This window comes from Mustela nivalis, assembly GCF_964662115.1.
Source record: "Mustela nivalis genome assembly, contig: HAP1_SCAFFOLD_1032, whole genome shotgun sequence".
In the NCBI taxonomy this organism is placed as follows: Eukaryota; Metazoa; Chordata; class Mammalia; order Carnivora; family Mustelidae; genus Mustela; species Mustela nivalis.
In genome coordinates, this window is record NW_028135632.1 from 125587 (window position 1) to 153432 (window position 27846).

At 56.3% G+C, this 27846-nt stretch overlaps 2 protein-coding genes across 5 annotated transcripts; one reads left to right on the forward strand and one right to left on the reverse strand.

Moving 5' to 3' along the window:
- Positions 1-8184: 8184 nt before the first annotated feature.
- Positions 8185-14171, reverse strand: HES4 (hes family bHLH transcription factor 4). Of its 4 annotated transcripts, none has more exons than XR_014307840.1 (7): positions 13895-14171; positions 13719-13814; positions 13525-13612; positions 13389-13418; positions 12608-12672; positions 11935-12453; positions 8185-9265 (listed from the first exon to the last, which is right to left on the reverse strand). XR_014307840.1 is itself a non-coding variant. In XM_082750390.1 (6 exons), the coding sequence occupies exons 1-6, from the start codon at positions 14000-14002 to the stop codon at positions 12244-12246; spliced, it is 597 nt and encodes a 198-aa protein (XP_082606516.1). In that variant the 5' UTR covers positions 14003-14171; the 3' UTR covers positions 10290-12243. The 4 variants fall into 4 exon arrangements, 2 of the variants coding, with proteins under 2 accessions (XP_082606516.1, XP_082606515.1); XR_014307841.1 differs by lacking the exon at positions 8185-9265 and adding an exon at positions 10290-11735; XM_082750390.1 differs by lacking the exon at positions 8185-9265 and having other exon boundaries at positions 10290-12453.
- A 5745-nt stretch (positions 14172-19916) lies between these two features.
- ISG15 (ISG15 ubiquitin like modifier) lies at positions 19917-27484 on the forward strand. The gene is made up of 3 exons (XM_082750410.1): positions 19917-20144; positions 26252-26453; positions 26911-27484. The coding sequence occupies exons 2-3, from the start codon at positions 26451-26453 to the stop codon at positions 27460-27462; spliced, it is 555 nt and encodes a 184-aa protein (XP_082606536.1). The 5' UTR covers positions 19917-20144; positions 26252-26450; the 3' UTR covers positions 27463-27484.
- Positions 27485-27846: the final 362 nt, after the last annotated feature.

The window sequence follows — 27846 nt, forward strand, 5'->3', positions numbered from 1 at the left end:
AGTAAAGACAGATGATGGACGACAGATGACAGACATGGTTTAGAAGTCACCTCCACAAAAGACGATCCAGGATTCTTATCGCTTGGGAATTTCCAAGGATTTGAGAGCTCTGCGCCAGGAGTGGGGCGGAAACCACCCTCTCGCCGGCGGCCTCCTTTGAGCCTCAACGCGCGTGGGAGTCGGGCACCCCGGGGGCTGCGCTGGTCAGCTTCCCGCCAAGAGGGGCCCCACGTGGGGATGCTCGCATCCCTGCATCATTTCTCTGTGGATGGAGATCTGGGTGGTTTCCGCTGGGCAGCTCTTACAGATACTGAGCCTGCGAACATTCCAGAACATTTCCTTTGGAGACCCTGTGTCCTTGGTTTCAGAGGGCGCGCTCGTCCAGTGGTCTTGCCACACACTTGCTCAGACTGGTGGACACACTCAGGGGCCTGTGCGCTGCACGTCCCCACCGGCGGTCTGTGTCACCTTGCCCTGGGGAGGCTGGGGGGCGGGGTGCCACGCTACAGCTTTAATTCACGTTTCCTTTGGTGTTGGCCACGGTGTTTCTTTTCCTGTGAAGGTACGTGTCTTCCTGGTGCTTCGCCACTTTTATGCGTCTTTCCCTTATCGATTTATAGGACACATGCATTCTGGGTAAGGATTATTTACTGACGTCTGTGCAAGCAATGTCTTCCCCCTCCTTCCCCCTCAGTTTAGATGTCACTGTCTTCACAGGGCCTTTTGATAAACAGAAATTTTAAATTTTAATATAGTCCGGGTTATCAACACCGCCTTTCCCTATCACCTTTCCTGTTCTTCGTTTTTCAAAGATTTATTTCAGGGCCGCTGCGTGGCTCAGTCATTAAGCATCTGCCTTCAGCTCAGGTCATGATCCCAGGGTCCTGGGATCGAGCCCCTCGTCCGGCTCCTGCTCAGTGGGAACGCTGCTTCTCCTTCTCCCACTCCCCTGCTTGTGTTCCTCCCTCCCTGTCTCTCTCTGTCAAATAAATAACTGAAATCTTTGAAAAAAAATGAGTAAAAGGATTAACCCATTTTTTTTAAAGATTTATTTATTTATTTGACAGACAGAGATCACAAGTAGACAGAGAGGCAGGCAGAGAGAGGAGGAAGCAGGCTCCCCGCTGAGCAGCGAGCCCAATGCAGCACTTGATCCCAGGACCCTGAGATCATGACCTGAGCCAAAGGCAGAGGCTTTAACCCACTGAGCCACCCAGGTGCTCCCGGATTAACCCGCTTTTTAAAAAAATATTTATTTCATTTATTTATTTTAAAGACTTATGTATTTACTTGAGAGAGCGAGAGAGCAGGGGTATGGGCAGAGGGAGAGAGCCCCAGGCAGACTGTGCTGAGCGCAGAGCCTGATGCAAGGCTCGATCTCACCACCCTGAGGTCATGACCTGAGCTGAAATCAAGAGCCAGAGGCTCAACCAATGACACCGCCCCACACCGCTCACCTTCTCTGTTCTTTAAAGAACTCTTTGCCTGGCCCAAAGTCATAAAGATTTCATGAAGATATCCTTGCTTATTTGTTGAAAGCTGTGTTTTCTCACCTTTCACATTGGATCTGCAACCCCCCTGGTGCCGACTTGGCAGGGCGGAGGGGGATGGGGTCCTGTCGCCTCTCTTGCTTCCATGTGGACTCCTAGCGGGCCCAGGGCCACGCCAGGCTTGGTGGCACACGTATGTGGGCCTGTCTGCCTCCAGACTGGGGCTCAGCAGCACAGCCCCACCTGGGGCTGGAGCCCTCCAAGGGGAGACCTTCGCCAGGCTCGGGGCAAGGGCTTTCCAGCAGTTGCCCCGACTGCCTCGGGAGATGGGAACACAGAGCTTGCAGGGAGGCAGGGAGGCCAGCTGCGAGGCTGTGGGGCGGAGCGGGTGGGCTGGGTGAGGGAGGAAGGGTCTCACCTCAGGACACCGAGGACTGAGCTCCACCCAGAGGCCCTCTTCCTCCTCCCCCACCGAGTCACGGAGTCCGCCTACCCGGGGGCAGCAGAGGGAGGGATGTCTGCTGTAAGATGAGGAAATCAGGGTCCGAGGATGTCTCCCAGTGGTTGCTAAGTCTTGGCGGGGACCTGGGCCAGGGGCACAAGTGGCTGCCCAGCTGGACACACGCATCCTAGAGCGGAGAGCAGAGGCCCAAGCAGGAAGAGGTGCGGGGGAGAGGGGGGTGACCAGAGAAGGCGGCCTGCTGTACCCCTGGGGGCCACCGGAGGGCACCAGGACTCCACGGGAAGCAGAGCTCAGCCCTCCTTGCTGAGGATGGAGTCCTCAGGGCTTTCCTGAAGCCCGGAGTCCCCTTTGAGCCTTGACCATGCGAATCGGAGAATAAGAGCCCACTTGTAACGAGTAGCTCTAATACGCCAAGCAGCATGTTTTACACAGACGACAGGCTTTTAACTTAAAAAAATTTTTATTGAGGTATAATTTACATACAATAAAGTGCAGATATTTGAATGTGAAATTTGCTAAGTTTGGACATTTGCGATGCCCAGGAAGCCGCCGCCACAGTGCAGACAGCATGACCGTCTGCAGGCGCCTGTGCCCTTAGTGACGCCTCCCACCCCCACTCCCAAGCCAGCCGAGGGTGACGTGGTCTAGAACTTTATGTAAATGGGGTTATAATGGGGTTGCTAAAGAGTACAGTATGTCTGAGTCCTGTCACACAGCGTAACTTGAGATTCAACTATTATATTGTATATACCGATAGTTCCTTTTTTTTTCAAGATTTTATTTATTTATTTGACAGAGAGAGATCACAAATAGGCAGAGAGGCAGGCAGAGAGAGAGAGGAGGAAACAGGCTCCCCGCTGAGCAGAGAGCCCAACGTGGGGCTCGATCCCAGGACCCTGGGATCATGACCCGAGCCGAAGGCAAAGGCTTTAACCCACTGAGCCACCCAGGCGTCCCCAATAGCTCATTTTTTAATGAAGATTTTATTTATATTTTAGAGAGAGAGGGAGAGAGCACAAGTGGGGAGAGGGGAAGAGGGAGAGAGAGGCCCGCAGGCTCCACGCCCAGCACAGATCCCGATGCAGGGCTTTATCTCACTGAGATCAAAACCTGAGGGAAACCAGGAGTCCGACGCTCAACCAACTGAGCCACCCAGGTGCCCCTCATTGGGGTTTTGATTTAAATTTCCATGATGACAGGGGTACCTGGGTGGCTCAGTGGGTTAAAGCCTTTGCCTTCAGCTCAAGTCATGAGCCTCAACCTCAGGGTCCTGGGATTGAGCCCCTGCATTGGGCTCTCTGCTCAGCAGGGAGTCTGCTTCCCCCCACTCCCCTGCCTGCCTCTCTGCCTACTTGCGATCTCTCTCTCTCTGTCAAGTAAATAAATAAAATCTTAAAAAATAAAATAAATCTCCACAATGACTAATGACGTTGAGTTTCTTTTCAGGCGCTCATCGGCCATCCAACAGACATTGGAGAAATGTCTGTTCTGATTTTTCACCCATTTTTTCTTAGTTGGATTATTGAGTTGAGAGTTATTTATGTTATATATATTATATATATAATATATATAGAACACTTATCAATATGTATTTCTATAGTATATATATATATATTATATGTATGTTATGCAATGTTTTTCTCCTATGTCTTTCACTTTTTGTGGATAATGTACTTTGAGGCATGTTAAAATTTTTATGAAATTCAGTTTACTTGTTTTTTCTTTTGTCACCTATGTTTTTAGGACCATATCTGAAAAGGCTTTGCCTTCATCACCCAAGATCAATTTCTTCTAAAAATTTTATAAAAGTTTTAGCTCTTCCATTTATGTGCATCGATCTTGAGTTAACTTTTGTGCGTGTTGTGAGGGAAGATGTGGTGACCAGATGTCCCAGCAACATTTGTTGGAATGACTGTTCTTTCCCCATTGGACTGTCCTGGCATTTTTGTTGAAAATCAATTAGCTGTGAATATGAGGGCCTATTTTTGAACTGTCAGTTCTAGTCTACCAATCACTATGTCTAACCTCAACCTCAGACTAGTACCACACTGTCTTGACTACTGTAGCTCTGCAATGAATTTTGAAATCAGGAAGTTCAGTCCTCTAGCTTTGCCCTTTTTTTTTTTTAAAGAATTTATTTATTTGACAGACAGAGAGTGAGAGGAGAGGGCACAAGCAGGGGAAGCAGCAGAGGGAGAGGGGGAAAGCAGGCTCCCCACTCAGCAGGGAGCCTGATGCGGGACTTCATCCCAGGACCCGAGATCATGACCCCTACTGAAGGCAGAGGCTTAACCCACTGAGCCACCCAGGCGCCCCATCCTTGATGTAGTTTTCTTCAAACTTCTTAGGCTTGAGTTGCATTGAGCTTCTTGGAACCCTGGGTTTATAGTTTGCATCAAGACTGGAAAAATTCCAGCCATTATTTCTTTCAGTGTTTTCTAACTCTTCCCTCTCCTACTGGGACTCCAATTACACATGCTAACCCCCACTTCAGGTTGTCCCATGGCTACCTAATGCTCTTTTCTTGTCTTTCCTTCTTTAAAAAAAAAAAAAAAAACACAGTTCTAAAATCTATTTCAATCTGAATGGTTTTTACTGTTATATTTGCAGTATTTTAGCTTCTTGAACACATGAAGTGTGACTTTCACAACCGTTTTAATGTCCTTGTCTACTAATCCTATTATCTGTGACATTTCTAGGGTTCCTTTGATTGATTTTTCTCCTATTATGAGTCATATTTTCCGCTTCTTTGTATTATGGGTAATTTTTTATTGGCTGCCAGACAACATGAATTTTAATGTGTTGGGTGCTGGGTATTTCTGCATACCTATAAATATTTTGGGGCTTCGTTCTGGGGCACAGCTGAGTTACTTGGACACAGTTTGGTCCTTTGGGGACTTGCTCATAAACTTGGTCGGGCAACACCAGCACTCACTGTAAGGCTAATTATCCCTCACCACTGGGATAGGTCCCACCGAATACTCGACCATGTGCCCTCTGAATTATGGGCTTTTCCAGTCTGGCTGGAGGTGACCCTGGGTGAACTCATAGGATTTTTCCCTCTAATCTTTGCAGCTGGTTCTTTTCCTCGAGCAGCTTCTCCCAGCATGTTCTAATCAACCTTGAGGGAGACCCTGTACAATGCTCCGTAGTTCTCTCTCTGGCATCTCTTTTCTTGCTGACCCGAGCTGCCCTGGCTCCCATCCCCACCCCCGGAAGTCTGCTTGGCTGTCTGGCTTCCCGCTGCCAGCGGTCAAGGCCTGAACACCGGCTTCTGGCAGCCTTGGGGCAATGGGGGCTCAGGTCACTGGTTTCCCGCTTCTCCGGGACCACTGTCTTCCAGGTCTGCCATTTCATATATTTTGTTCAGTTTTTTAGTTGTTTCAGGCAGGAGAGTAAATCTGGGCCTTGCTACTTCCTCTGTGGTAGAAGCAACTCACTATGCAGATTATTTTATTTAATTCCTTCAACCACAGAGCACTGGAGATAAGTAGTATTACAAACCCTATTCCACATTTAAGATTTTATGACTTGCCCCAGGTCATACAACTGAGTGACCGCAGAAATCAAATGCAGTCCCAGGGTGTGCTAGAAGCCTTCCCTGCACCGGCCCTGTGCTGACAAGACCTGGAGGGAGAGCCCGGCACAGCAGCCCCGCGGGGCACTCCGGTGCGGGGACGCGTCTGCGGCCTTCCCGACCCGGAGCAGACTGAAGGGAGTTCAGAGACATGCACGAGGAACGAGAAGGCCCGCGTCTGTCTGTCCTGGCGGGAGAGGCTCTGGCTGTCTCTGAGGGGTTCTCTGTCTGTGCCGACTCAATCTCTGGCTCTCGCCACGGGACTGTGTGTCTCCCGCTCTGCGGGTTTGTCCCCCTCGATTTCGGCCCCAGGCGGAGCTGATCACCAGGCAGGACAATTCTGGGAAGCCCAGAGGCAGGGGCTCCTCTGGGGGCAGCTGGTAACCGCTTCCCTCCCCATTCCCTTCTCCAAACTTCCACCAACGCCACATGGCAAGCCCGAGGGGGCCGCGTGCCCCAGACTCCAGCGATGGCGGCCACCAAATCACAGGCTGGTCACATACGCACTCACAGTCGCAGCCACGGGCCCTGTTATGGCCGCCAGCTCTAAGTGCTTCTTGGGGCCTGGAACATTCCAGCACTACTTCATTCACTCCACTCAACCCTCCCAAGTTCCAGGCTAACTTAACCCTAACCCTAACCCTAACCCAGCATTCTGGGCTTCGTACTGCACGTGTAGGTCTCCGCACCCAGGAAGGAGCTGCCTTGCTGCATTTGGGTGAGAGGTCAAATTGAGGCTGAGGCTTCCGGGACGGGGGTGGGGGTCGTCTGAGGAAGCCCACTGACCCTCAGACTCCACAGCTGTCTGTGCCTTTATGCCAGGGACAGTCCCTGCATGTCCATCTGGGGAGGCGTTTGCCCCTGTGACTTCTGGAAAGTCAACAACAGCCTCCTGCCACCAACCTACTGGGTAAAAAGCCGCTCTGGTGTACTTTGGGGTTACTCTAACAGAATCCCACAGACTGGCTGGCTTACCCACACCAGAAACATACTCCCTGCAGTTCTGGAGGCTGGAAGTCTGAGATCAGGGTGCCAACAGGGACTGATTTAGGTGAGGACCCCCTCCAGCTTGTGGACTGCCACGCTCTCGCTGTCTTGACGTGCCTGTGTCTCTCTTATAAGGACACCAAGCCCGTCCCATCATGGAGGGCACTACCCTTGTGACCTGATCACCCCAAAAGGTCCCATGTCCTAAAGCCATTACCTTGGGGGTAGGTTTCAACATATGAATGGGGGGGGGTCTGTCCATCTAGAGCACCTGCTCTCTGCTCAGGAAAAGTTGGACCAAACATTGCTAGCTCTAAGTGAGCAAACTGGTCAGCTGAGATTCTGGGCAGTGACCCTTCCCTCTTAGTTTTGCAAACCAAATCCCTAGAGACACATTCGTGGAGCTTTCTCTTTTCCTGAAGCTGACCAGAAGAGAAAGAAGTGGCTCGCTCACACCAGCTGGTTCAAAGCCAATCTCTGAACGTAGGGGAAGGAGCTGGGCTACGGCTTACAGAGCACTTTCCTGACCCTGGGCTGGCAAGAAAGCGGAGGTCCGTGGCCCTGCAAGGTGTGGGGCCTCAAAGAACAAGGAGAGGGGAGGTCAGGAGCCCAGTCAGACCCCAGGCCTCTGGGTATGAGTGTTTGCTGCAGCCAGGGGTCTGCTCCCAAGCTGGGAGGTGACACAGTGCCGCTCCCCACCCAGGACCTCTGACCTCTCCCTCACTGTGCCGAACAGGGCAAGGGGTGCTGGGGACGCCCTAAGTGAGGGGAGGGGTAGAGCTGGGAAGCCCTCCTCTCCACCAGCCTCTGGTTGGGCCAAACAGTTGCAGGAAGGTGTCCCTCCCTCTGCCCACTATGTGGGCAAGGACAGGGCGTGGGATGCTCCTGCCAGCTCAGATGCACACACCCTGCTTACAGTGAGGTTAGGGGTTGGTGAGGGCCAAGCACAGGGCCTCTGCCTTCCAACACTGACCTTCTAGTCGCTGCTGAGCTCCGTTCTCCCCACACAGACGTGGGACTCCCCACTCACCGTGGAGGCCCAGGAGGGAGGCCTGAAGCTAGCAGTGGGCGTCGGGTCAGGTGCGGCACATGGAGGAGACACTTGAAGCAGCAGCAGATGGTACTTTTGGTCATCATGGCTACCAGGCTGCAGACAGGGTCTATGCTCCCCACCGGGGACAGGGCAGTGTGGCCCGGGAGTCTGACAGGGTCAGCTGAGGCCGGGTCCACCCAGGGTGGGGCAGCACAGCTCTCAGCAGGAGGCATCTCTCACCTGTCCTTGTTGCAAACCCAGAGCCTGTGACTCCCCAATCCCGTGCTCTGACCCAGGGTGCCCCATCAGTTCCTACCCCAGAAATGACCCCCATCCCTGCCCAGAGTCCAGGGGCGGGGGACCTGGACTGTGACTGGTCAGCATCATGGCAGGGACCTGGGCCTGTGTCTGCTCCCATCTGTGGGGGCTCGGAAACTGCTTCCAGGTCAAAGTCAGGCCCACCCACTCTCTGCTTATGCCGACAGTTGCCAGGACTATTTCTGGGGCTCCTCCCCCCACCGCACCCCACCTCTTCCACAATCCCACTGCGGGGAAGGCAGATGGGGGGCGCTGCTGGGTTAGGGTACATTCCTTGTTGATTGCTGTTGTTACTTAAGTTTTACAACTCACACTGTTACTTTACAACTTACTGTAATTTACTGGGGCATAACAGGTTAACCCAGGGTTTAGCAGCTTCAAATGACAAATGTTGATTATCTCCCAGTTTCTGAGAGAGAAGCCCAGGAGCGGCTCAGTGGGGTGGCTCTGGTTCAGGACCTCTCCTGAAGCTGCTGTCAAGATGGTGGCAGTGCTGGGACCTCATCCGAAGGCTCAGGAGTTGGAGAACCTGCTTCTAAACTCACTCTCCCTCAGGTCCACACTCTTCGGGCCTCTCCAGAGTAAAGGACAGTTGGCCTCCCCCAAAGTCATGATGCAACAGAGACACAGCGAGATGTACTTGCAAACGAATATTACAGACCTCGCCTCCCTTCTGCATCGGTCATCGGTCGTGTGAGCCAACCTCCGCACGCTGACAAGGCTGCGGGAGGGGAGAGGATCACTGGTGGCCTTCTAGGAAACTGTCGGCCCCAGGGCCTGTCTCCTTGACCGCGGTACATCCCGGGGGGATCTAGTCCCCAGGGCTCCAGGGGGCAGACAGGGCACCAGTACGGCTGTGGGACCCTTTGGGGTCAGCCTCCCTCTCTGGAAAGCTTACCAGGTAATAGGAGGAGGCTTCTGAGGCCTGGACATCATCGGGGGACTGCTGGAGCTTTGGTGTGGGAGCACAGGCCTCACCCCTCACAAACCAGGGTTCCAAATAGCCCAGCCCCTCCCCAAGTCTGAATTTCCAACTGACTGCAGTTTCCTGGGCCAACTTCTGTCACCATAGGGACCCATTCTTTCTCCAGATTTCTAACACCCATGATATGCTGTCATTGTTCAGTCCGCATGCCCTGGCCCCACAGGCAGATGGGACCCAGACATGCAGGGATCCCACACCCAGAGAGGCCAAGAGTTCTGCTGACCGTGTACATGAATTTAGCAAACATTCATTGGCTCTTGGTTTTTGCCAGGAACTGGACTGGAGGGAGACCCCAGACACTGAATGAGAGTCCACCTGCCGGCAGAGGGAACTGGTCAGCAGGCCTCCGGCCTCCTACTCCCCCACCCCTGCCACACAGCGGGACAGGAGAGAGTGCTTCATCAGGAAGTGTCTGGAAGACAAAAGCCAAGATAAAGATAGCTCGGTGGGTGGTGAGCAGGTCAGGGAGTCCATCTGGGGGCCCCATGGGGGGGCAGAAGGAAGGGGGCGGGGCAGGAAGTGGAGGGAAAGGGGGGAGGGTAGGAAGGAGAGCCCCTGGTGCGAGGGGGTTACTCCACCTTTTAGGCCAGCACTCCCCCCATGAGGCCTATAGAGAAGCACTTGAGGGGTCCCTGGACTGGGCGGGTGTCCAGGCTGGGTGTGTGTGTGGGGGGGGTTCCTTCCACAGCCGGAGGCAAGGATGCTCTTCTTTTTTTTTTTTTTAAGATTTTATTTATTTATTTGACAGAGAGCAAGAGAGCACAAGCCAGGGTAACAGTAGACAGTAGAGGGAGAAGCAGATGCGGGACTCGGTCCCAGGGTCCTGGGATCATGACCTGAGAGGAAAGCAGACTTAACAATGGAGCCACCCAGATACAGAGGATGCTGTTAAGACCCAGGTGTTGGGGCTCCTGGGTGGCTCAGTGGGTTAAGCCTCTGCCTTTGGCTCAGGGTCGTGGGATCGAGCCCCGCATCGGGCTCTCTGTTCAGCAGGGAGCCTGCTTCCTCCTCTCTCTCTCTGCCTGCCTCTCTGCCTACTTGTGATCGCTCTGTCAAATAAATAAATAAAGTGTTTAAAAAAAAAAAAAAGACCCTGTTGCTCTCAGCAGCTGAAAAGGGGCAGCCTGGTGAGGAGGCCAGCTTTGGCCTGCGGCTGTGCTCCCTCAGACACCCCCAGTGGAAGCAAGAACAACCTCCGCCAGGGGGGCCAGGGGGGCCAGGGGTGCCGGTGCTGGCTCAGCTGGTTTAGTGGTTGATCATCTGACTTCAACTCAGTTCATTATCTCAGGGTCCTGGCATGGAGCAACCCTCCCAGCTTCCCCGTGAGCCCCGAGTCAGGAGGCGGCTTGTCCCTCTGCCCCTCCATCCATGCACACGTGCTCTCAAACAAAATAAAAAAAAAAAAAAAAAAGAATAACACCCTCTCAGCCAGAAAAAAGCATGGAATTGGCCATTTATAACAATACGGACGACCTAGAAGAGGTTATGCTAAGTCAAACAAGTCAGACAGACAAAGACAAATACCACATGTTTTCACTTATATGTAGAATCTGTAAAACAAGACAAATGAACAAACAAAAAGTATGCTTGGGGAGCCTGCTGACTCAGCTGGTGCAGCACAGGACTCTGTCTCGGGACTGAGAGCTCAGCCCCATCCATGCTGGGTGTAGAGATGACTTAAAAATAACATCCTAAAGAAAAAATACTCCTAGATACAGAGAACAAACAGGTGTTTCTCAGAGGAAAGGGGGATGGGGGGTGGGAGGAACGGGCGGAGCAGACTAGGAGGGACAGCCGCAGGGGTGGTGAGTCCCCACAGAGATGAGGAGCCGGACGCACGAGGGACCCGGGCAGCGGCGCCCCCGGAGTGCTGCTGCCACACGGCGCTGCTCTGACGGCGGCGAGCACCACTAACAACGCCCTGACAGCGGTGAACAGTTCAGCAACCGTCCACTCGCTCTGCTGTGCACGTGGGGTTAACGGAACCCTGTGTCAGCCGTACTTCGGAAACCCTTCCCAACCCTCCTGCCTCTGTCATTCAGTTCATCAGGTCAGTAGGAATCCAACTGTTCCAAGCAGGCACTGGGGACAAATGAGGCACACAGACATGGGGTTAGCCTCTGTGGCCCATGGAGCCTGGCGTGGCTGCCTCCAGTGGGCAATCGGGGCGGGGATTCCCGCAGGGAGGCTGAGTTCAAAGGGACAGAGGACAGGTGGGCTTGCCTGTCGGAGGGACGGCGTGTGGTCCCCGCAGAGCCTGAGAGGTCCTCGGTGGGCCCTCACTCCCAAGCTCCCTTTGGCAACACGGTGGAGAAGAGAGTACCAGAAACAGGGAGTGGGATGTAGCAAGGCACGGGGGGGGGGGGGGGGGGGGGGGGGCAGGAAGTGAGGCGGGGAGTGAACGGGAGGTGGGGGTCTACCCTGGAGTTATCCCTGCCCTCTCTTGGGAGGAGGGAGAGTCGGTGGCCCAAGTCCCAGGATATTTCCCCAGGGAGCCCTTTTGCCTCTGGCCACACAGGTAGGGAGGTCCCTCTTGTTCATGCAGGATGTGTGGGCCCCAGCTTTGTATAGACCCTAATCACCCCCTACCAACCCCCCAGGCTTCAGACCCCAAAGTGCTCCCCGCACCCCTCCAGCTTCTGCCCTGAGGCCCTGAGCTGCTCCCCTTCCTCAGCCAGGTTGAGCTTCCAGCTTCAGCAACAGACCCAGGGCTAGTCTCCGGCCAAGAGAGCGTCCCAGGTGTGACCACCTCTTCCTCCCCAGTCCTGCTGACGCCCCAAATCTGAAGAAAGAGGGACTACTCTGCAGCTCCCCGAGGGCCAGGATCACTGACTGTGTACATGTCCAAGGGCACAGCACTTGGCCCATGTGGCTGCCACCATCTAGGACACAGATCCAGACCCTTGACTCAGGGAGATAGGCGAGGAAACCAGAGGGCAGGGGTTATTGGCTTGGTGGGGATTGGGAGGTCCCTGCAGGGTAAGCGTAGCTGAGGGCAGGAGAGCCCAGGTGAATCCTGCCGGGGACACAGCCACAGAAGCCACTAGAGGAAAAGCAAGCTAACCTCTAGCAGTGACTCACCCTCCTTCTCCTTGATGGGCCCTGGCCAGGCAAGCAGCCGGCAACCATCCGATGAACTTGGCTGGAGTTGGGAAGTGAGTCTTGGCTCAGCATCTAATGGCTCAGGATGAGACATCCCAGTCTCCACTTGTCCCAGGTCACCCCCTTGTTGCAATGCAGCCCAGCCCCCAGCAGCAGCTCAGGGAGACTTGGGGTCGCGGGACAGGGACTCCGGGGCTGATGGCCATGACTGCCAGGGCTTGTAGAGCAGCCCTGGGAGGGGCTCAGAACAGAGGCAGGGGCAGGGGCAGGCCCAGCCTCCAGGTTTTCTCACTGGGGGAGACCTCCCCTCCCAGGACACAGGGCAGGACTGGACTCGGGTGGGACAGTACCCCTCCGCCGGATCCTGGCACGAAGCACTCTTGGCCAGCCTTGCCCCAGTTGCCTGTCCTCGGGACTCAGACACCCTCTCCTGCCGGCTCTCTTCTCCTGAACCAACAGGGCTTGGAGCAGGCTCAGTCCCGCAGCTTCATGCTGACCCTGAGAACACAGGAGGGAGTGGACCAAGCCAGAACAGAAACTTCAGGACATGGTCACCTCTCGCCACAGCTCAGCGGCCCAGGACAAGTCAATGTCCTGGTGGTCAATGTCTCCACCTTTTGAGGTCCACAGGAGTGGGAGTGGGCTGAAGTACCTTCAAAACAGACAAGAATCCTTGCCCAGTGATGCGGTGGGACTGCTCTCCAGAACTGGGATGCGCTGTGGGAAAAGCGCGGCCTGTCTCTCCCCTGAGCCACTTCTCACGTCCCCACACTTCCTCGAGGGCCCATACGGCTCAGGGCCAAGCCCCGGGGCTAGAGGAAGGGCCCCATGCGGGGCACAGAGCCGGGGCAAGGGCCACCCGCAGTCCCGCCGCAGAAGCCAGCACAAAACAACCAGCAGACCCCCCACCACCCCCGCCCAGAACTAAGGGGCCGCAGTTAGGAAGGAAACTGCAGACTAGTCTCCGCACAGACAACAGATGAGAACGGCCTGGACGCGGCCTCTGGAAACAAACCCCTGGCTCACTCCGAGGCCCCAGAACCGGGCGCGGCCTCCGCAGCAGTGAGGGTCCAGGCCTCACCGCAGCCACGGCCTCCAGGGCGCGCCCCGGTTCTGCAGCCCCGCCCTGGGGGCGTTGCGGGGCGCCCCAGTCAGGCCTGGCGGGAGCCGCAGCGCGAAGGCGGACCCAGGACGCAGCAAGGGGAAGGGGCGGTCGAACGCCGGGAGCTGCGGGCAACCCGGGAAGACCTCCGGCGCCCGGGCCTCCGCAGAGGGGGGCGGTGGAGCCGGGCGGCGCGAGGGCCCCAGCTGGCCCAGGCAGGCCGCCAGGTGGCCAAGCAGCCGAGAACGCACGTCGGCCGGGACGCCGTCGCAGCCGGCCAAGAAGCGGTTCACCTCCGCGAGACACTCATTGAAGCCGGCGCGGTACTTGCCCAGGACGGCGGGGTCAGCGCTGAGCGCGGCTGCGGGGGCGGCAGGGGACAGGCGGTCGGTTCCCGCCGCGGAGGTCCCGTGCGCCTCCGCGTCACCTCCCCGCCCCGCCCCGCCCCGCCGCTGCCCGCGCCTCACCTGCCGCCTGCACCCGCCGCAGGCTCCGCAGGTGCCGCACGGTCATCTCCAGGATGTCTGCTTTCTCCAGCTTCGAATGGCGGGAGCTCTGGCGGTACGGCAGGTGTGGGAGGCTCGCACCCCAGGAGTGCGCCCAGACTTCCGAGCTCCGCATCTCCTCCCACCCCCGACCTCACCTCCCGACCCCGACCTACATCCTTCCTGAAGGCGTCCAGGATGAGGCTCTTGAGCTGCGCGAGGCTTTCATTGATGCGCGCGCGGCGCCGCTTCTCCATGACGGGCTTGGAGGACTGTGGGTCGGGCTGTGGCTGAGTCCCGCGTCCGTCCGCCCCACCCACGCCCCCCAACCCACGCCCCGCCGGGCCCCCACCTTCCGGTGCTCCGCCGCGCTTCGGGGCTCATTCGGGGTTCTGTGGGCGCCGGCCGGCGCTCCTGCCAGCGGCGAGGCTCTGGGCTTCCCTGGGGTGTCTGCGGGCATGGTGCGCCCCCGCGCCTCCGGAGCCAGGCGGAGTGCGGCGCCCGGGGCGAGCGCGCGGCGAGCCCAGCTCTCCCGGATGGGGCCCCAGGCTGCAGGCCGGCGCGCCGAGCTGCCCGCGCGCCGCTATTTAAGGCGGCGCGGCCGCGGGGTGTGTGAACGCGGCTCCGCTTTCGTTCCCACACTCTCGCCAGCCAATGAGAGGCTGCGCTCGCCGGGCCCCGCGCGGGGCAGCCCTCCCCGGCCGCGGCCCCCGCCGACCGCCAGTCAGGGCCCCGCGCGCGCGCGCGACAAAGGCTCGCGGAGCGCTCTGGCCGCGCCGCTCCGGGCGGGAAAGCCGCGGGGGCCCCTCCTCTGCGGCGGCGTCCCGAGCTGTGCGCTGGACCCGGCCTGCCCCGACAGGCCTGCCACGACTGCCCGGGGCGGCGAGTCTCCGGGGCTGGGCGCGGGGCTCCCATTCAGGCCCAGAGGGGATGGGGTGGGGATGGCGCCCAGAGTCCGCGGCGCGCGGCGCGGCGCGGAACATCCGAAAGTAGAGTCACGAGGGCGAAACGGGTCAGGCGCCCGGGAGGAGGAGGCGAGCCTCGGCCCGCGTGCCTCTTCCGTTTTGCTCCGCCGTTCCGGGTCCCCGCCCGGGGTCGAGGGTCTCAGCACAGCCTCTGTCCTGCCGCGTGCTCGGCCTCCCAGGACCCGCCCCTCCGCCGCACCCCTACTGCAGGCCTGCGCCCCAGTGAACGTGGAACACCAGCCTCTCGGCTGAAAGAGGTCAGCTGGCTGGAGCCTGGCGGCAGGCAGGGCGGCGTCCGGGGACAAGTAAATCATGGCATAGATGGAGGAGGTGATACTAGACAGGAAGAGTGACGTCACCAGTCAGGCGGAAAAGGGTCACGCAGCAGAATGGAGGGATGTCACTGGTCAGGCTGGCAGTGTCACCAGATAATCAGAGGTGGTATCTCAGGGTCAAGGCTGGTGCTGATACAAGGCAGAGAAAGTCATGGGGCCCCAAGTCATGGGGCTGGTGACATCACACTCTTCTTGTATTGCACAACTTCGGGCTAAGCACCGGCAAAGTAGGGCTCACAAAAAATGAAGAACAATTGTTTTGTTTTGTTAAGATTTTATTTATTTATTTGTCAGAGACACAGCGAGAGAGGGAACACAAGCAGGGGGAGTGGGCGAGGGAGGAGCAGGGGGGCCGACGCGGGGCTGGATCCCAGGACCCCGGGATCACAAGCTGAGCGAAAGGCAGACACTTAACGGCTGAGCCACCCAGGTGCCCAGGAGCAATTGTTTGAAATCTATCTCAGGGGCGCCTGGGTGGCTCAGTGGGTGAAGCCTCTGCCTTTGGCTCAGGTCATGGTCTCAGGGTCCTGGGATTGAGCCCTGCATCGGGGGCTGTCTGCTTGGCAGGGAGCCTGCTTCCTTCTCTCTGCCTGCCTCTCTGCCTGCCTCTCTGCCTATGTGATCTCTGTCTGTCAAATAAATAAATAAAATCTTTTTTTGAAAAAATCTATTTCAAGGCGGCACAGTAGGAGAAACAGGTCTGTATTATTTTTCGGTTTGATATTGTTTTCATTTTGAATTATGTCACAGGGCTGTAGTCTTTTGAATGCTTGGGGTTCCCAGTCCATGTGGCCTGGCAGCAGTGTGGTATCCATGCCACGGACGTTTCCCGAGGCTCACTGTGGGCCTGGCCAGACACTTAGGCTGGGGAAGCCCCTGGGCTTCTAATCTGGTGCTGGAGGACACGGCAAGCGAAAATAATCATTCCGTAATAAGTGACAGAAATGCGTGGGCTGCTAGGGGAGAGGAAACCCTTCTTTTGATGGGGTGTCTGGAAGTCTCCGCAGTGGGATCTTCTAGGGACGAGGCAGCTCTGCAAGGCCCCAGGGGAGGGAACGGCATCCCCAGGATGGGAAAGGGGCCACAGGGGCCAAGGGAGGAGGGGAAGGGGCAGGCAGAGACACAGACCTGGAGGCTTCGGGGCCCAGGAGGGGTCTGGGAGGGCCTTGTGGGGGCTTTTCTGAGCACTAGAGTGAGCCGAAAGGCAGGCCTCGAAGGGCCGGTTTAACGGCTGTGGGTCTGCATAGTGGGTGTCCATGGCTGGCCCCTGTCCCACCACCCATATCCGGTCCCACTCTGCACCCCCATCCAGAGGACTTCTTTCCTTTCTGAGGCTGATTCTAGTCGAGTGCCAAGCAAAGTCCCCGCCTGCCCTGCAGTGGTGCCCCCTTGTGCCTGGGGCACCGGGGCGGGGCAGGGGGCAGCCCAGATCCTCCCCATCACTCAATCGTTTCTGCCCAGGCACCCAGATGAGGCTACCCGTGTTCCCCACTCCCGCCTAGAGGAGGGTGCGGGCGTGGAGGGGTGTCGGAAAGCAGCCGGGGTCAGGCAGGAATCTGAGGAGGGGCTACTGCCGGCACCAAAAGCCCAAGGAGCACCGACTGCCCCCTGTGCAGTCCTGGCTGGAACCTGGACTTCCTGTCCGGGAGTTCGAGAATGGGGAAAGACGGAAGCCCGCCAGCGCCCCCAGTGGCCACTGGAGACTCCTTTTCCTCTTGGGGGTGGCGAAGGAGCTGTGGCCACTGGTCTGGACAATGTGGCTGGGCTCCGGGCGGCCCCCAGCCTTCCGTGGAGGCCAGAGAGGCAGGAGTTCAGACTGCGAGGAGGGTCTGAAGAACCACGTCCTTGACCGTTCCTCCCTCGCTCGTTGTTGGGTGGGATGCCTTATCCTCCCGGACCTGCCTCTTCACCCGTAAAGTGGGTCATCTATTGATCCCAGGAACGGGGATGGATATAGATAGATCGATCCATCGATCCCAGAACAGGGGTAGACACATGAGACCCTGCTTGAAGGTGCCCAGCATGGAGAAAACTGAGTACATGTCAGCTACCCTGTTCTGCCGCGGGAAGCAGGTGGGAGAGAACTGAACAGGGGACGGCTGAGGCAGGGAGGAGATACCTATACTCAGCTTCATCACATGCCCCAGAGTGTTCGCCACACTTTGAGCACCCCGCAGGCTCCTTCTCAGAGGCCTGCCAGGAAGGGAAGGATGCTTCCCACCCAGGGTCTCGGGGGGCCTGTGTCTTGACCTTCCCAGCCTCGGTCCCAGCAAGGAACCCTCTAGGGTCGGAGCAAGGTGAGCTTTCCCAATATTGTCATCACCAACAGCCCCACTGTGTCCTTTCCACAGGGCCGCACCCCCACTGTCTGTGTGGTCGTGTCCCTCTGGGTCCTCGTCCCTCCGACTGTCTCTGTACGGAAGCACAAGCTGGCCGCACAGACAGGCCACGAGGAGAGGCCCCGACGGGGGCCCTGTGAAGATGAGGCAGCCAGCGGTCCAGGAGGCTCAGCTGCCAGACTCGTGAGGGAAGCACCTCCGAAGGACCGTGACCTGAAGCTGCTATTGCCACGGGCCACATCTTCCCGGCTGCCCCTGAGTGTTCTGTTCTGGCTGTCGATTCAGAGGAGGACCGTGTGGACTACGATGTCTCAGGGCCATCTGTTGCAGTCGTAACTGGGAGAGCTGGGAAGAACCAAGCCCTGGACCCAGGGAGAGTGGCCTTGTCCCCCCACCCACCCCTTCTTCCCTGTCCTTTGTCCTTATTTTCTCTAGCATTTACAAGGGCTCGGTGGCTTTGAACCCTGGCTTTCCATCCAAGGAGATGCTTCTTGGGAGCCATCAAAGACCTGCCTGTCTTCCCGGAACCAGGATGCGTGGGCCAAGCCCCAGATGGCAGATGTCCCGGGGACATCTGCAGGGCCCCCTGATGGCCATGGGGAAGGCAAAGCCGGAGAGTCAGTGGGGAACTTTGTGAGGAAGGAAGAGGCATCTTCTAGGCTAGATGTGGGGCTCCAGCCTTGTGGGGGTGGGGGTCTCACATCTCGCCACTGGAACAGCATTCCACAGGACAGCATCCAACCGATGTCCCTTGAGGGCTTGGGAAGTGCTGTCTGTGCACACCCCGCCCCCAGCCTCTGACATGGGGGGCAACAGCATCACAGCCCGGCCCTCACGCTCCCCTGGCACACAGACTCCAGAGCCTCAGCCCCTGCTCCCGCCCCCCACCACGCTCCTTAGAGTCTGCTCCCGCCTCTCCTGCCAGCAGACAGCAGCCCATCGACCCGCGCAGCTGGGGCCAGAGCTGTCCAGTGACCGGACTAGAACTGCTGTAGGTTCTCTCCTGCAAAGTGGGAGCTGGGGGCTGAGTCCTTCATCAGTGTTTGCTGGAATCCAACAAGTGATAAAGGCGAGGGCTGATGGGACCCAGGGTGCAAGGGAGCGAATCAAATACCCAGGGAATCAAAGGGAAAAGGGGATCAAATACCCAGGACCCAGGTAGAGGCCAGGAGCACAGCTCGCTGATGCTGAGCTTTGAGGTCTGGGGTAGTCATCCTCTGTGGCCAAGGGGGTGTCTTCTAGCCTTCCAGGCCGGGAAGTTGACTCCTTCCCTCCGCTGCCTGAACCGTGGGCGGGGAGCGCACCCCCCCGCCCACCCAACCACAACTCAGGCCAGCATCCTGCCCCTGGTCTGGGTGCTGTTAATATCTTTCTCCAAAATCTGGGTGTTGACCCCTCTCCACATCTGGGAAGTCATCTCTCTCCAGCCCGGGAAGGCGCAGACTCTATCCCGCCCCTGTCCAGGGAGCTCCTGTCAGTGCTGCTGCTCTCGTGTCCTGGACCACTGCACCTGGGGACAGGTGAGCTACCGTGTGCCTCCTCCTTGGGACTTCCAGACCAGTCTCTTCGCTGCCACAGAGTCCCAGCCTCAAGCCCCGTATCGTCATACCTTACCTTGCTGAGTAGTCTCTGCGCCTGGGGGCCTTGTCTCACTTTCTACGGGATTCACTCCTGATTCCGACACGTTCCCTCTCCACTCCTGCCGTAGCGCCTGGCGATTTCAAACTCCGCGACGATGATTCTCCAGCCCTCGGGACGTCCTCCCCTTCAGCCGTCCTCCCCTCCTCACTTGGCCACTCACTTCCTAGGCCAGGGTCCCTCTCACAGCCGCCACCCTCCAGGCCTAACCTCAAGCCTCACGTTCCCTTACGGCTTCCCAGCCCCGCAGCTCAGGTCCCCCTCTCCCCTTCCGCTTTGCTGAGACCGGCAGTCCTCAGATGAGGCTGAGGTCGGTGCTTGTCATCCACCGATGTCCTCCCGCTCCCTGGATCAAGACCCACGTGCCGGCCAGCCACTGTGCCGCTCCCCGACCTTCCTCGCTCCTCTTGCTTCAGCACATTCACTCGCCAAAGCCTAACCTGTGTCAAACCGCAGCTCCTCTTGCTTCAGCACATTCACTCGCCAAAGCCTAACCTGTGTCAAACCGCAGCTGTCTTTGTGGCTGGACAGTCCCCTGCCTGTCCCTTTGCACAGCTAGTGGGTCTGGGTGGTGCCGGCGGCTTCCCTGGGGCACCTTCTGTCACCTGAGGGCCCACTGGGATCCGGGGGTGAGAGGGGCACCATGTATGGACACTGGGGCTGTGGTCCCTGGACTTCTGGTTCCCTGCCCTGTGGCCCCGTCCTGCCCACGCTGGACCTGCTTCCTCATGTGCTTTGGCCAGCATTTCAGAAGAGTGCATAGACCCTCAAGGTCTCCTGAGTCCTGGGCTCCAGACCCGACACGGCGGACACTCCAGACCTTCCGTTAGCGGAAACGCGGCCAGATTCAGGAATAAGACGCCGGTCATGCTCCTCTGTCGGTCCCACGAGCCCTCTGCCCTCCCAGAGCTGCTCCGAGCCCCTGATCGCCCTGGCTTTACACTCTGGGCTGCGGGGCCACCCAGGATCTCACATTTGCTGGCCACGCCCCAGTGTGCTCCTGAACAATTTGAGCAACTTCCGGTCCCTCTCCTCGGCCCACGGTGCCTCCTCCCTGTCCCCTTCTCATCTGATGTGGCGCTGAGACCTGCCAGTCACCATGGCCCCTGGGTGAGGCCCCGGTGCTCCCTGCGCGAGGCGGGCACCTGGCCCCTCCCCTGTCTCTGCACCCTCACTGCCTCTCCCCGTGAGTCCGCGAGTCCGTCTCCACGATGCTGCTCATGTTAGGAAAGCGCGACACAGTGTCAACTTCTCAGGTCCCCACTCGGATCTGCACCTACCGAAGCCTCTCTCTGGCGAAGGTCCTGCAACAGTGACCCTCCCAGGTGAGCCCAGGTCCTTTCTTCCCCTCCCAAACCGCCCATCAGTCCGACCCAAGACTGTGGAGACCATGCCCAGCGAGATCACCAGGATGTCCCTGTAGTGACGAGGGGGCTACACAGGCCTCACTCGCCAGCTGCCCTGCTCCTGCATTTCTGATATCTCCGTGACCCTCCCCCTCTCTGCTCCCTGAGGCTGTAGTCGCTGTCCTCAGCCTGGACTTGCCCAGGAACCCCAGGCCATCTCCCTTGCCTAACCCTAAGTCTCAGTGCGTTTCAGCACAATGTGTCCATAAGCATTTGCCGAGAGTGTCCATGGGGCTGAGTCTTGACTCCTGCTCTCAGTTTCATGCCTGCCCTGGTGCCTGCCCTCCCCCCAGCCCCATTACTACCAGGAGGTCCGACCACAGGGGCGCAGGAGGGGAGGTCAGTCCCCACGCTCCACAGCCCCAGGCTCTTCTCTCCGCCCTACGCTCCCCGCACACGGACTCAGCAGGACCCCCGCGTCCTAGGACGTCGGCCCTCTGATGCCTGGGGAGGGAGTTTAAGCACCAGCTTCTGTTCAGACAACTGGGCCATCTCCACCTGGCGAGGGGCCTGACTGAGGCTCCTGCCTTCTCTTCATCGCCTGGAGCTCTCAGACCAGCTGAACGTTCAGCCAGCATCCTGGGCACTTGGTGTCCACACCCGACCCTGGCCCATCAGGCCTGCAGCGCTCGAACTCCTGATGTGTCCGAACAGCCCCTTCGGACTCCTCGCGTCCCTGCCGCTGTCACCGCGCGACCACCAGCTTCCCTCCCCCGGTTCTCAGAGAAGCTCCCAGCGGGGCTCCAGCTCCCTTCCTGACCTGAGGTCTTTACTCCACGCGGGGGTCCTGATGACCCTGTCAGGCTGGAGCGGAATCGGGCCAGGCCCCTCCTCGGGGACAGCACAGTGTGTTCAGCAGCCGCCCACCGCCTGGCCCCTCCACCGCTGCTCCCCAGCCTCCCTCCCCGACATGGGCAGACACACGGCGGCCTCAGGCCTTCTGCAGCGCCTCTGTCTCCGCCTGGGCCAATCCAAGACTTCCAGCTTCACGTTCCTGCTCCTTCTTCTTGGTCCTGGCAACACCTGCATCCTTTCCTCCTCCTCCTCCTCCCCTCCCCTTCCTCCTCCTCCCCCTCCTCCTCCTCCTCCTCCTCCCCCTCCTCCTCCTCTTAGATTTTATTTTTAAGGAATCTCTACACCGAACATGGGGCTCAAGCTTACGACCCCGAGATGGAGAGTTGCACACTATCCCGACTGAGCCAGCCAGATGCCCTACAACACGTGCCTTTTTTTTTTTTTAAGATTTTATTTATTTATTTGACAGAGAGAAATCACAAGTAGGCAGAGAGGCAGGCAGAGAGAGAGAGAGGACGAAGCAGGCTCCCCGCTGAGCAGAGAGCCCGATGCGGGACTCGATCCCAGGACCCCGAGATCATGACCTGAGCCGAAGGCAGCGGCTTAACCACTGAGCCACCCAGGCGCCCCAACACGTGCCTTTTTTACCCACGTCTCCCACGCCATGTCTGTCCACCCCCCAGGAATGTGAGCTCTGCTTTGTCCCAGAGGAGAGCCAGGCATATAGAGTGAACCCTATAAAAACACGCTGACTCAATGAATGAGTAACAGATGGTAACAGAGTTAACAGAGTAACAGAGTAACAGACCTCCCAACCTCCAGACAATGATACAGTCTTGACCCAAAATCAGGGGTGACAGTGTCCCACCAACAGCCAAGTTATGGGGGCATATTTTCTAATATCTGATATCAAAATATGATTTTCAAGGCAAAAAAACCATGACTTCCATACAAATACATAGTGAACACATGTCAGGTGTGTGTCTAGCTCACCAGTGGGGAAACCAGAGGGTCCCAAGAGGCTTTGAGGAAGGAGCGCGGGTCAGGCACATAACCGGCAGATGCCACATGGGGCAGCAAGGCCATGTTCTCCGGGGTGGCGGTCTCTCCAACCAGTAGGACAGATGTCTAAACCACATTAACTGCAGCTTCAAGAATCTCAACAAAAGCACCTCTAGGGAGACCTTCAGGGATAGCAAGGCTCCCTGTGCCTGATTGCCAAGTTCGGGATAATTTTCTTGGCTCTGGGGCTGGCGGTCTCTTCACCTCCGTCTGGCAGTGGAAGCCTCTCCCGCAACCTTCCCACCTGCGTCTCCCCCTCCCCACTGTGGCCCCAAGACCCAGATTCCAACCCGGTGAGGTGGGAGATTGGGGAGTGGGTCAAGGCAGGGGCTCTGGACTCCATGGGGTGTCAGGGCTTGGTGTCCTGGGGTGAGTCCTGCGGTGTCAGGGCTTGGTGTCCTGGGGTGAGTCCTGCAGAAAGGAAGATAAGCTAGCTGAGCTTTCCTTCTCTTCCCTCCCCGACCTCTTTTTCTCCCCTCCATGGGTGGGCAGAGTGGGGGGTGGCGGGGGCGGGCTGCCCATGGAACACTTCGTGTTTTCTCTGTGCCGTGCCCTCCACCATTAGCCTTGGGCGTGTCAGGTGTCTCCTGTGCAGCTGGCTGTGGGTCTCCACACTGCAGACTCTAGGCCCTGTTCTCACGTGGGCCTGACCTCAGAGGACTTGTCCCTGACACACAGTGACCACATAGGATCTCGGGGTATGCCTGGCCCTGCAGCCACTGACAGCCCTAGCTCAGGGCCCATGTGGCCCAGTGTCCAGCTACACTCCTTCCTTGCCCTCACCAGATCCTGTAGGTTGGAACGAAGTTGAGTGCCCCCACCTTGCTCCTCTCCAACTCACTGCCTCCCGCAGGTTAGACTAGCTCCCCACATCTCCGGTCTGCGTCTTCTCTCCCTCCCTACAAGTCATCCCTACAGCAAGGGGAATCTTGCCCATCGGCAGACTCCATCCTGACTCCCCTGAGAGCCAAGTGCCCCCACCAGCCCAGAGTCTGTTTTGGGGAGAACCAGACATGGAACCGTCTGAGCGGCCCTCTGAGCCTGCAGGTCAGGTCAGGTCAGTATGGGGACAGCAGCTTCATTTGCATTTCTGGTCTGCCCTGAGTCCTGCGTCCCCTAGACACCCATTAGAAGGGGCTGTGGCTAGGAGACGGATGCGCCCACCAAGTGGGGGTGAGGCTCTGGCTTGAAGAGGGACGGGGTCCAGGACAGTGAGACTGTGGCCCAGGTCAGGGGGTGTTCAACCTTCCTAGTGCTGGCTGGGAGAACAGAGTGACCCTGCTCCCTCCGAGAACATGGAAAGGAGGGGGCGCCTCACTAAGCAGCCCAGCCCATTGGTACTTACAGCACATCAGGCTTCAACCACACAACTTCCTTAAGAAGTTTGGCCCCGCCTCCCATGGTCTCTGAAGACTGGTCTGTTCAGCCACAGTGACCAACAAGCTCTGTGCTACTTTCTCAGCAAGTAATGGTGCCCTGTAGCCTCCAACATCTGTCCGTCCGGAGGCCTACGGGGCAGCCCACCCCATCATTCCACAGGGCCTCAGGGTGACCTTCAAGCTGCGACCAAGGGCCTTTAGCTAATCAGATGTCATCTGAGATGATGGTCTCAGGAGCTGTGACTGGCCAGGTGGAAAAGTGGGGAAAGGAATTAGCTTTGAACGAGAGCAGAGATGCCATTGTGTCTTGCTGAAAGGTGAAAGTGGTAGATTTGCATCTAGTAGAGGGCCGGACTGTGAGACTAGTACCTCTGTGTGGCACAAGTGGTAAGGACTGGGGACATTCTTGGAAAGGTTTTTTTGTGGTTGCACTTATTAGATAAGTCGAAGGGTTTAAAAATAAAATCAAGTATATTAAATGTTATAAAGGCTATTTTAAACGTTTAAGGAAGTTTAAGGTAGTTAGTAAATGAAATAAAATATTAACCAAAGGTTCCTTTATACATGACTGTTATAATTTCGTAAATAGAATATTAATATTTGTGACAAGAACTTATATATTTTGTGGCCATATTATTAGCTGCATACAAGTTTGAAACTATTTTATTTTACCAGTGATCTCAACTTTTTATTGTTCCATGACTTTTTGTATCTCTGTAACATTTTACCTATAACATTTCTTTGCTGATAGAATTGTTAATATGGCCATATGAGTTTCATTTCAGTTAATAGTCATGTGGTGTGTTTCTGTCCATCCTTCTACTTTCAAATTTCTTATATCCTTGTATTTCAGATGATTCCTGTCTTCTGTAAGCCAGGTAAAAATAGATTATTTTTAACCAGCCTGACAATACTGGTCATGTAGTCCCCCTGGATATCAGACCTCTTGTCAAGGCTTCAAGTCCCCAGTTTGTGGTAATTTGTTATGACAGTCCCAGGAAACTGAGACAGGTTCGATCATTCTGCTTCCTTAATGTCTTTGTATTTAGCTCTTCCTGTCAAAAGCAGGAAGGCAACTGGTGGCATGGGATGAAATAACTAAAAGAAAATGAAGATTCTAGTACCATGTGACAGTATTAAGAAATCAGAACACATGAATACCTTGTTGAATAATGGCCATCTGGGGGAGATGGGGGGATTTTCACATTCTGTATTCCTTACTTCAATAAACATTTGTGGAAGGAACGAGTGGAGATATACACTTAAAATATAAAAAGAAGGAAATTTAAACCCCTCTGTTTTTTGTGTGTTCACAATTTTGGAGCCCTATGAAATCTTTCTGGGGGGTTGGATAAGTGAAATGGCCAAGATCTCTATTGAAAACATTTATTTTTCCATTCTTTAACTTTTTTATTTCAAAATTATTTACTTACTTTCTTTTTTATTTATGTTTAGCTAATGTATGCCCGTTATGCGGGGCTGGATCCCGGGACCCTGGGATCACAACCTGAGTCGAAGGCAGACACTTAACGACGGAGCCTCCTGGGTGCCCCCAGCCCGTTTTATGGCTCAGCAATGTTCCATCGTGAGGGTGAACCCTGTTTTGTTGACGCATTCATCCGTTGATGGATTTGGTTTTTCCCACAGTTTCTACCTCTTATCTATTGTAAATTGTGCTGCTATGAATATTTGGGTACAAGTATTCGTTTGAAAACCTGTGTCCAGTTCTTTGGGGTCTGTACCTAGGACTGGAAATGTTGGGCCCCATGAGAATCCTGTTTAACTTCTTGAGGAGTGACTACACCGCTTTCCACAGTGGCTGAACCATTTACGTTTCCATCAGCAATGTACGAGGGTTCCAATTTCTGTACATCCTCCAAACCTGTCACGGCTCTTTTTGAATTGTTATCTTATTATGACATCATCCTAACACTATACTTACAGTCATGCTATAATAATGGTGTGACATGGTTTCTCATTGTGATCTTGATTTGCGTTTCCCTGATGACTAATGATGTTGAACATCTTTTCATGGGGTTCTGGCCATTTTTGTATTTTCTACAAAGAAATATCTATTCAAACATTTGCCCAATTTTTTAAAAAGATTGACTTATTTATTTGAGAGAGAGAAAGAGAGAACAGGGGAGAGGGAGAAAGAAACCCAAGAAGACTCCAGGCTGAGCAAAGAGCCCAACATGGGGCTCGATCTCACAACCTGAGATCACAACCTGAGCTGACAAAGAGAGTTGACTGCCTGACCGACCTCACCATCCAGGTGTCCCATTCCCCCAAGTTTAAATTGAATCGTTTATCTTTTTATGGTTGAGTTCTAAGAGTTCTTTTTATGGTACAGATGCTAGACCCTTATCTGACATGATTTGCAAGTATTTTCTTCCATTTAGAGAATAGTCTTTTCACTTTCTGGGTAGTGTGCATGAGTCCATTTTTATAGAAAGTAAGAGATACACCTCTTTCATGAAAAAGCAACAACAACAGATCTGAATAAATACCCTCCTAAACCACTGCTCGTTATCTCTGGGTAGTTTGGATTGTCACTATTTTGTTCTTTCTGAATTAACTGAGGCAATGTTTTCCAAGCTTACGAATTTTGCAAATCGGTAAATGGAAAGTGAAAGTTTCCAATCATTCGTGTTACCACGGCTTCCGTGCCTCCTGTAAAGAATGGGAAGCACAGGACATTTAGGGGGTTTCTGGGTTAGGGTGCTGTCCGGAGGTCCGGGACAGGTGGGTAGTCCCAGCTCCTTACCTTGTCATTCTGTTTTGTTTCAGCTGCTCACTGGGATGCACCTTGGGAAAAGGAAACTGAAACCGAAGCTAAATTCAGCCACTGGTGAGGCTCTCTCCCCGACACTCCCCCTGACGTGCACAGCTCAGGTTCATAAAAGGGTGGAGCAGGAGAGGAGCTGGAAGCTGAGAGGCTGCAAACTGGTCTGTGTCTGTGGAGCACCGGGTGCCAGAGCCCACGGCCATGGTGAGCGCTGTTTGATAGGTGGCGGCGGGGGGGCTCTGTGCCAGTCAGTTTTCCTGCCTCTGCTGGGGTCATCAGGGGTGGAGCTCCCACCTTGTGCCAGTCAAGTGGAGTTGCTCTGAGCTCCCCCAGGTCCCTAGGCACGAGGGGAGGGACAGGGTTCTTTCTGATATCGGGTTGGGGTCTGGGTCTTGGAAAGTTCTGCCCAGTGTTTAACCCTGAGATCCCTCGGCACTGGCAAAGAGGGCATCTTAGTGGGTTAAGGGAGGCGGAGTGATGGTCGTGGCGGGCTCACCCTTCTTCCGGAAACGCTCCCTGCTTGCCTCCAGGGCCTGGGGCTCCTCTCCTGGCAGGTGGAGAGGGGCGAGCAGCATCCCCAGCCTTGTCCTGTGGCCAGTCATCTGCACGTAGTGGCTCCAGGACCGATGCCGACTTCTAGGAGTCTGTGTGATTTCCACAGGCGGGGAACCTGAAGGTGAAGATGCTGGGGGGCGAGGAGTTCCTGGTCCCCCTGAGGGTCTCCATGCTGGTGTCGGAGCTGAAGCAGCAGATAGCCCAGAAAACTGGCGTGCCTGCATTCCAGCAGCGCCTGGCTACCCACCCCGCCGGCCAGGTGCTGAAGGACGGGGTCCCCCTCACCAGCCAGGGCCTGTGTCCTGGCAGTACGGTCCTGCTGGTGGTGCAGAGCTGTGACGAGAGCCTGAGCATCCTGGTGAGAAACGACAAGGGTCGCAGCACCGCCTACGAGGTCCGGCTGACGCAGACGGTGGCTGAGCTCAAGCAGCAGGTGTGCCGGCAGGAGCATGTGCAGGCTGACCTGTTCTGGCTGAGTTTCCAGGGGAAGCCCATGGAAGACCCACACCGGCTGGGGGACTATGGCCTCACACCCCAGTGCACTGTGTTCATGAATTTACGCCTGCGGGGGGGTGGGGGGTGTGCAGGGGGGAGTGGGCAGGACCAGGAGGGCAGCACTGAGGGCCCCGCACCTGAGTCCCTGGCCAAGTGCGAGTAATAAAAGTTGACGCAATATTAAATGGGTCCTTACGTGTAGTCCTTCCCTCCCTTCTGCCTCCCTGCTTATGGGGCGGGGGTGGGACAGAAGAGGAGACCCAGGATCACTGGGTGGTCACTAGGCTGGGGTTGCCAAGGGCAGGGACAAGCCTGGTGAGGTCAAATGGTGACCCACTCCCACCCACCCCTTGGATAAACTGAAGATGTCCGTGCCCACACCTTTGGGAAATTAGCTTCTAAAGAAAGAAAAGAGGCCCCTCTGCTGGAGCCCACCCCTGGCTCCACATTGAGCCCGTCAGCCTCTGCACAGCAGGTTTCCATCCCCCACATCTGGGCCAACAGACAGTACAGGGAGGGGAAGGTGTGGTCAGGTTCCTGCTGGGAC

Coding starts and splice junctions, on each gene's coding strand:
- HES4 (XM_082750389.1), bottom strand. CDS start 14,002: ATGCCCGCAGACACCCCAGGGAAGCCCAGAGCCTCGCCGCTGGCAGGA. Junction 13,815..13,894: donor GCGCGGCGGAGCACCGGAAG/GTGGGGGCCCGG, acceptor CCCGACCCACAG/TCCTCCAAGCCCGTCATGGA. Junction 13,419..13,524: donor GCGGCGGGTGCAGGCGGCAG/GTGAGGCGCGGG, acceptor CCGCCCCCGCAG/CCGCGCTCAGCGCTGACCCC.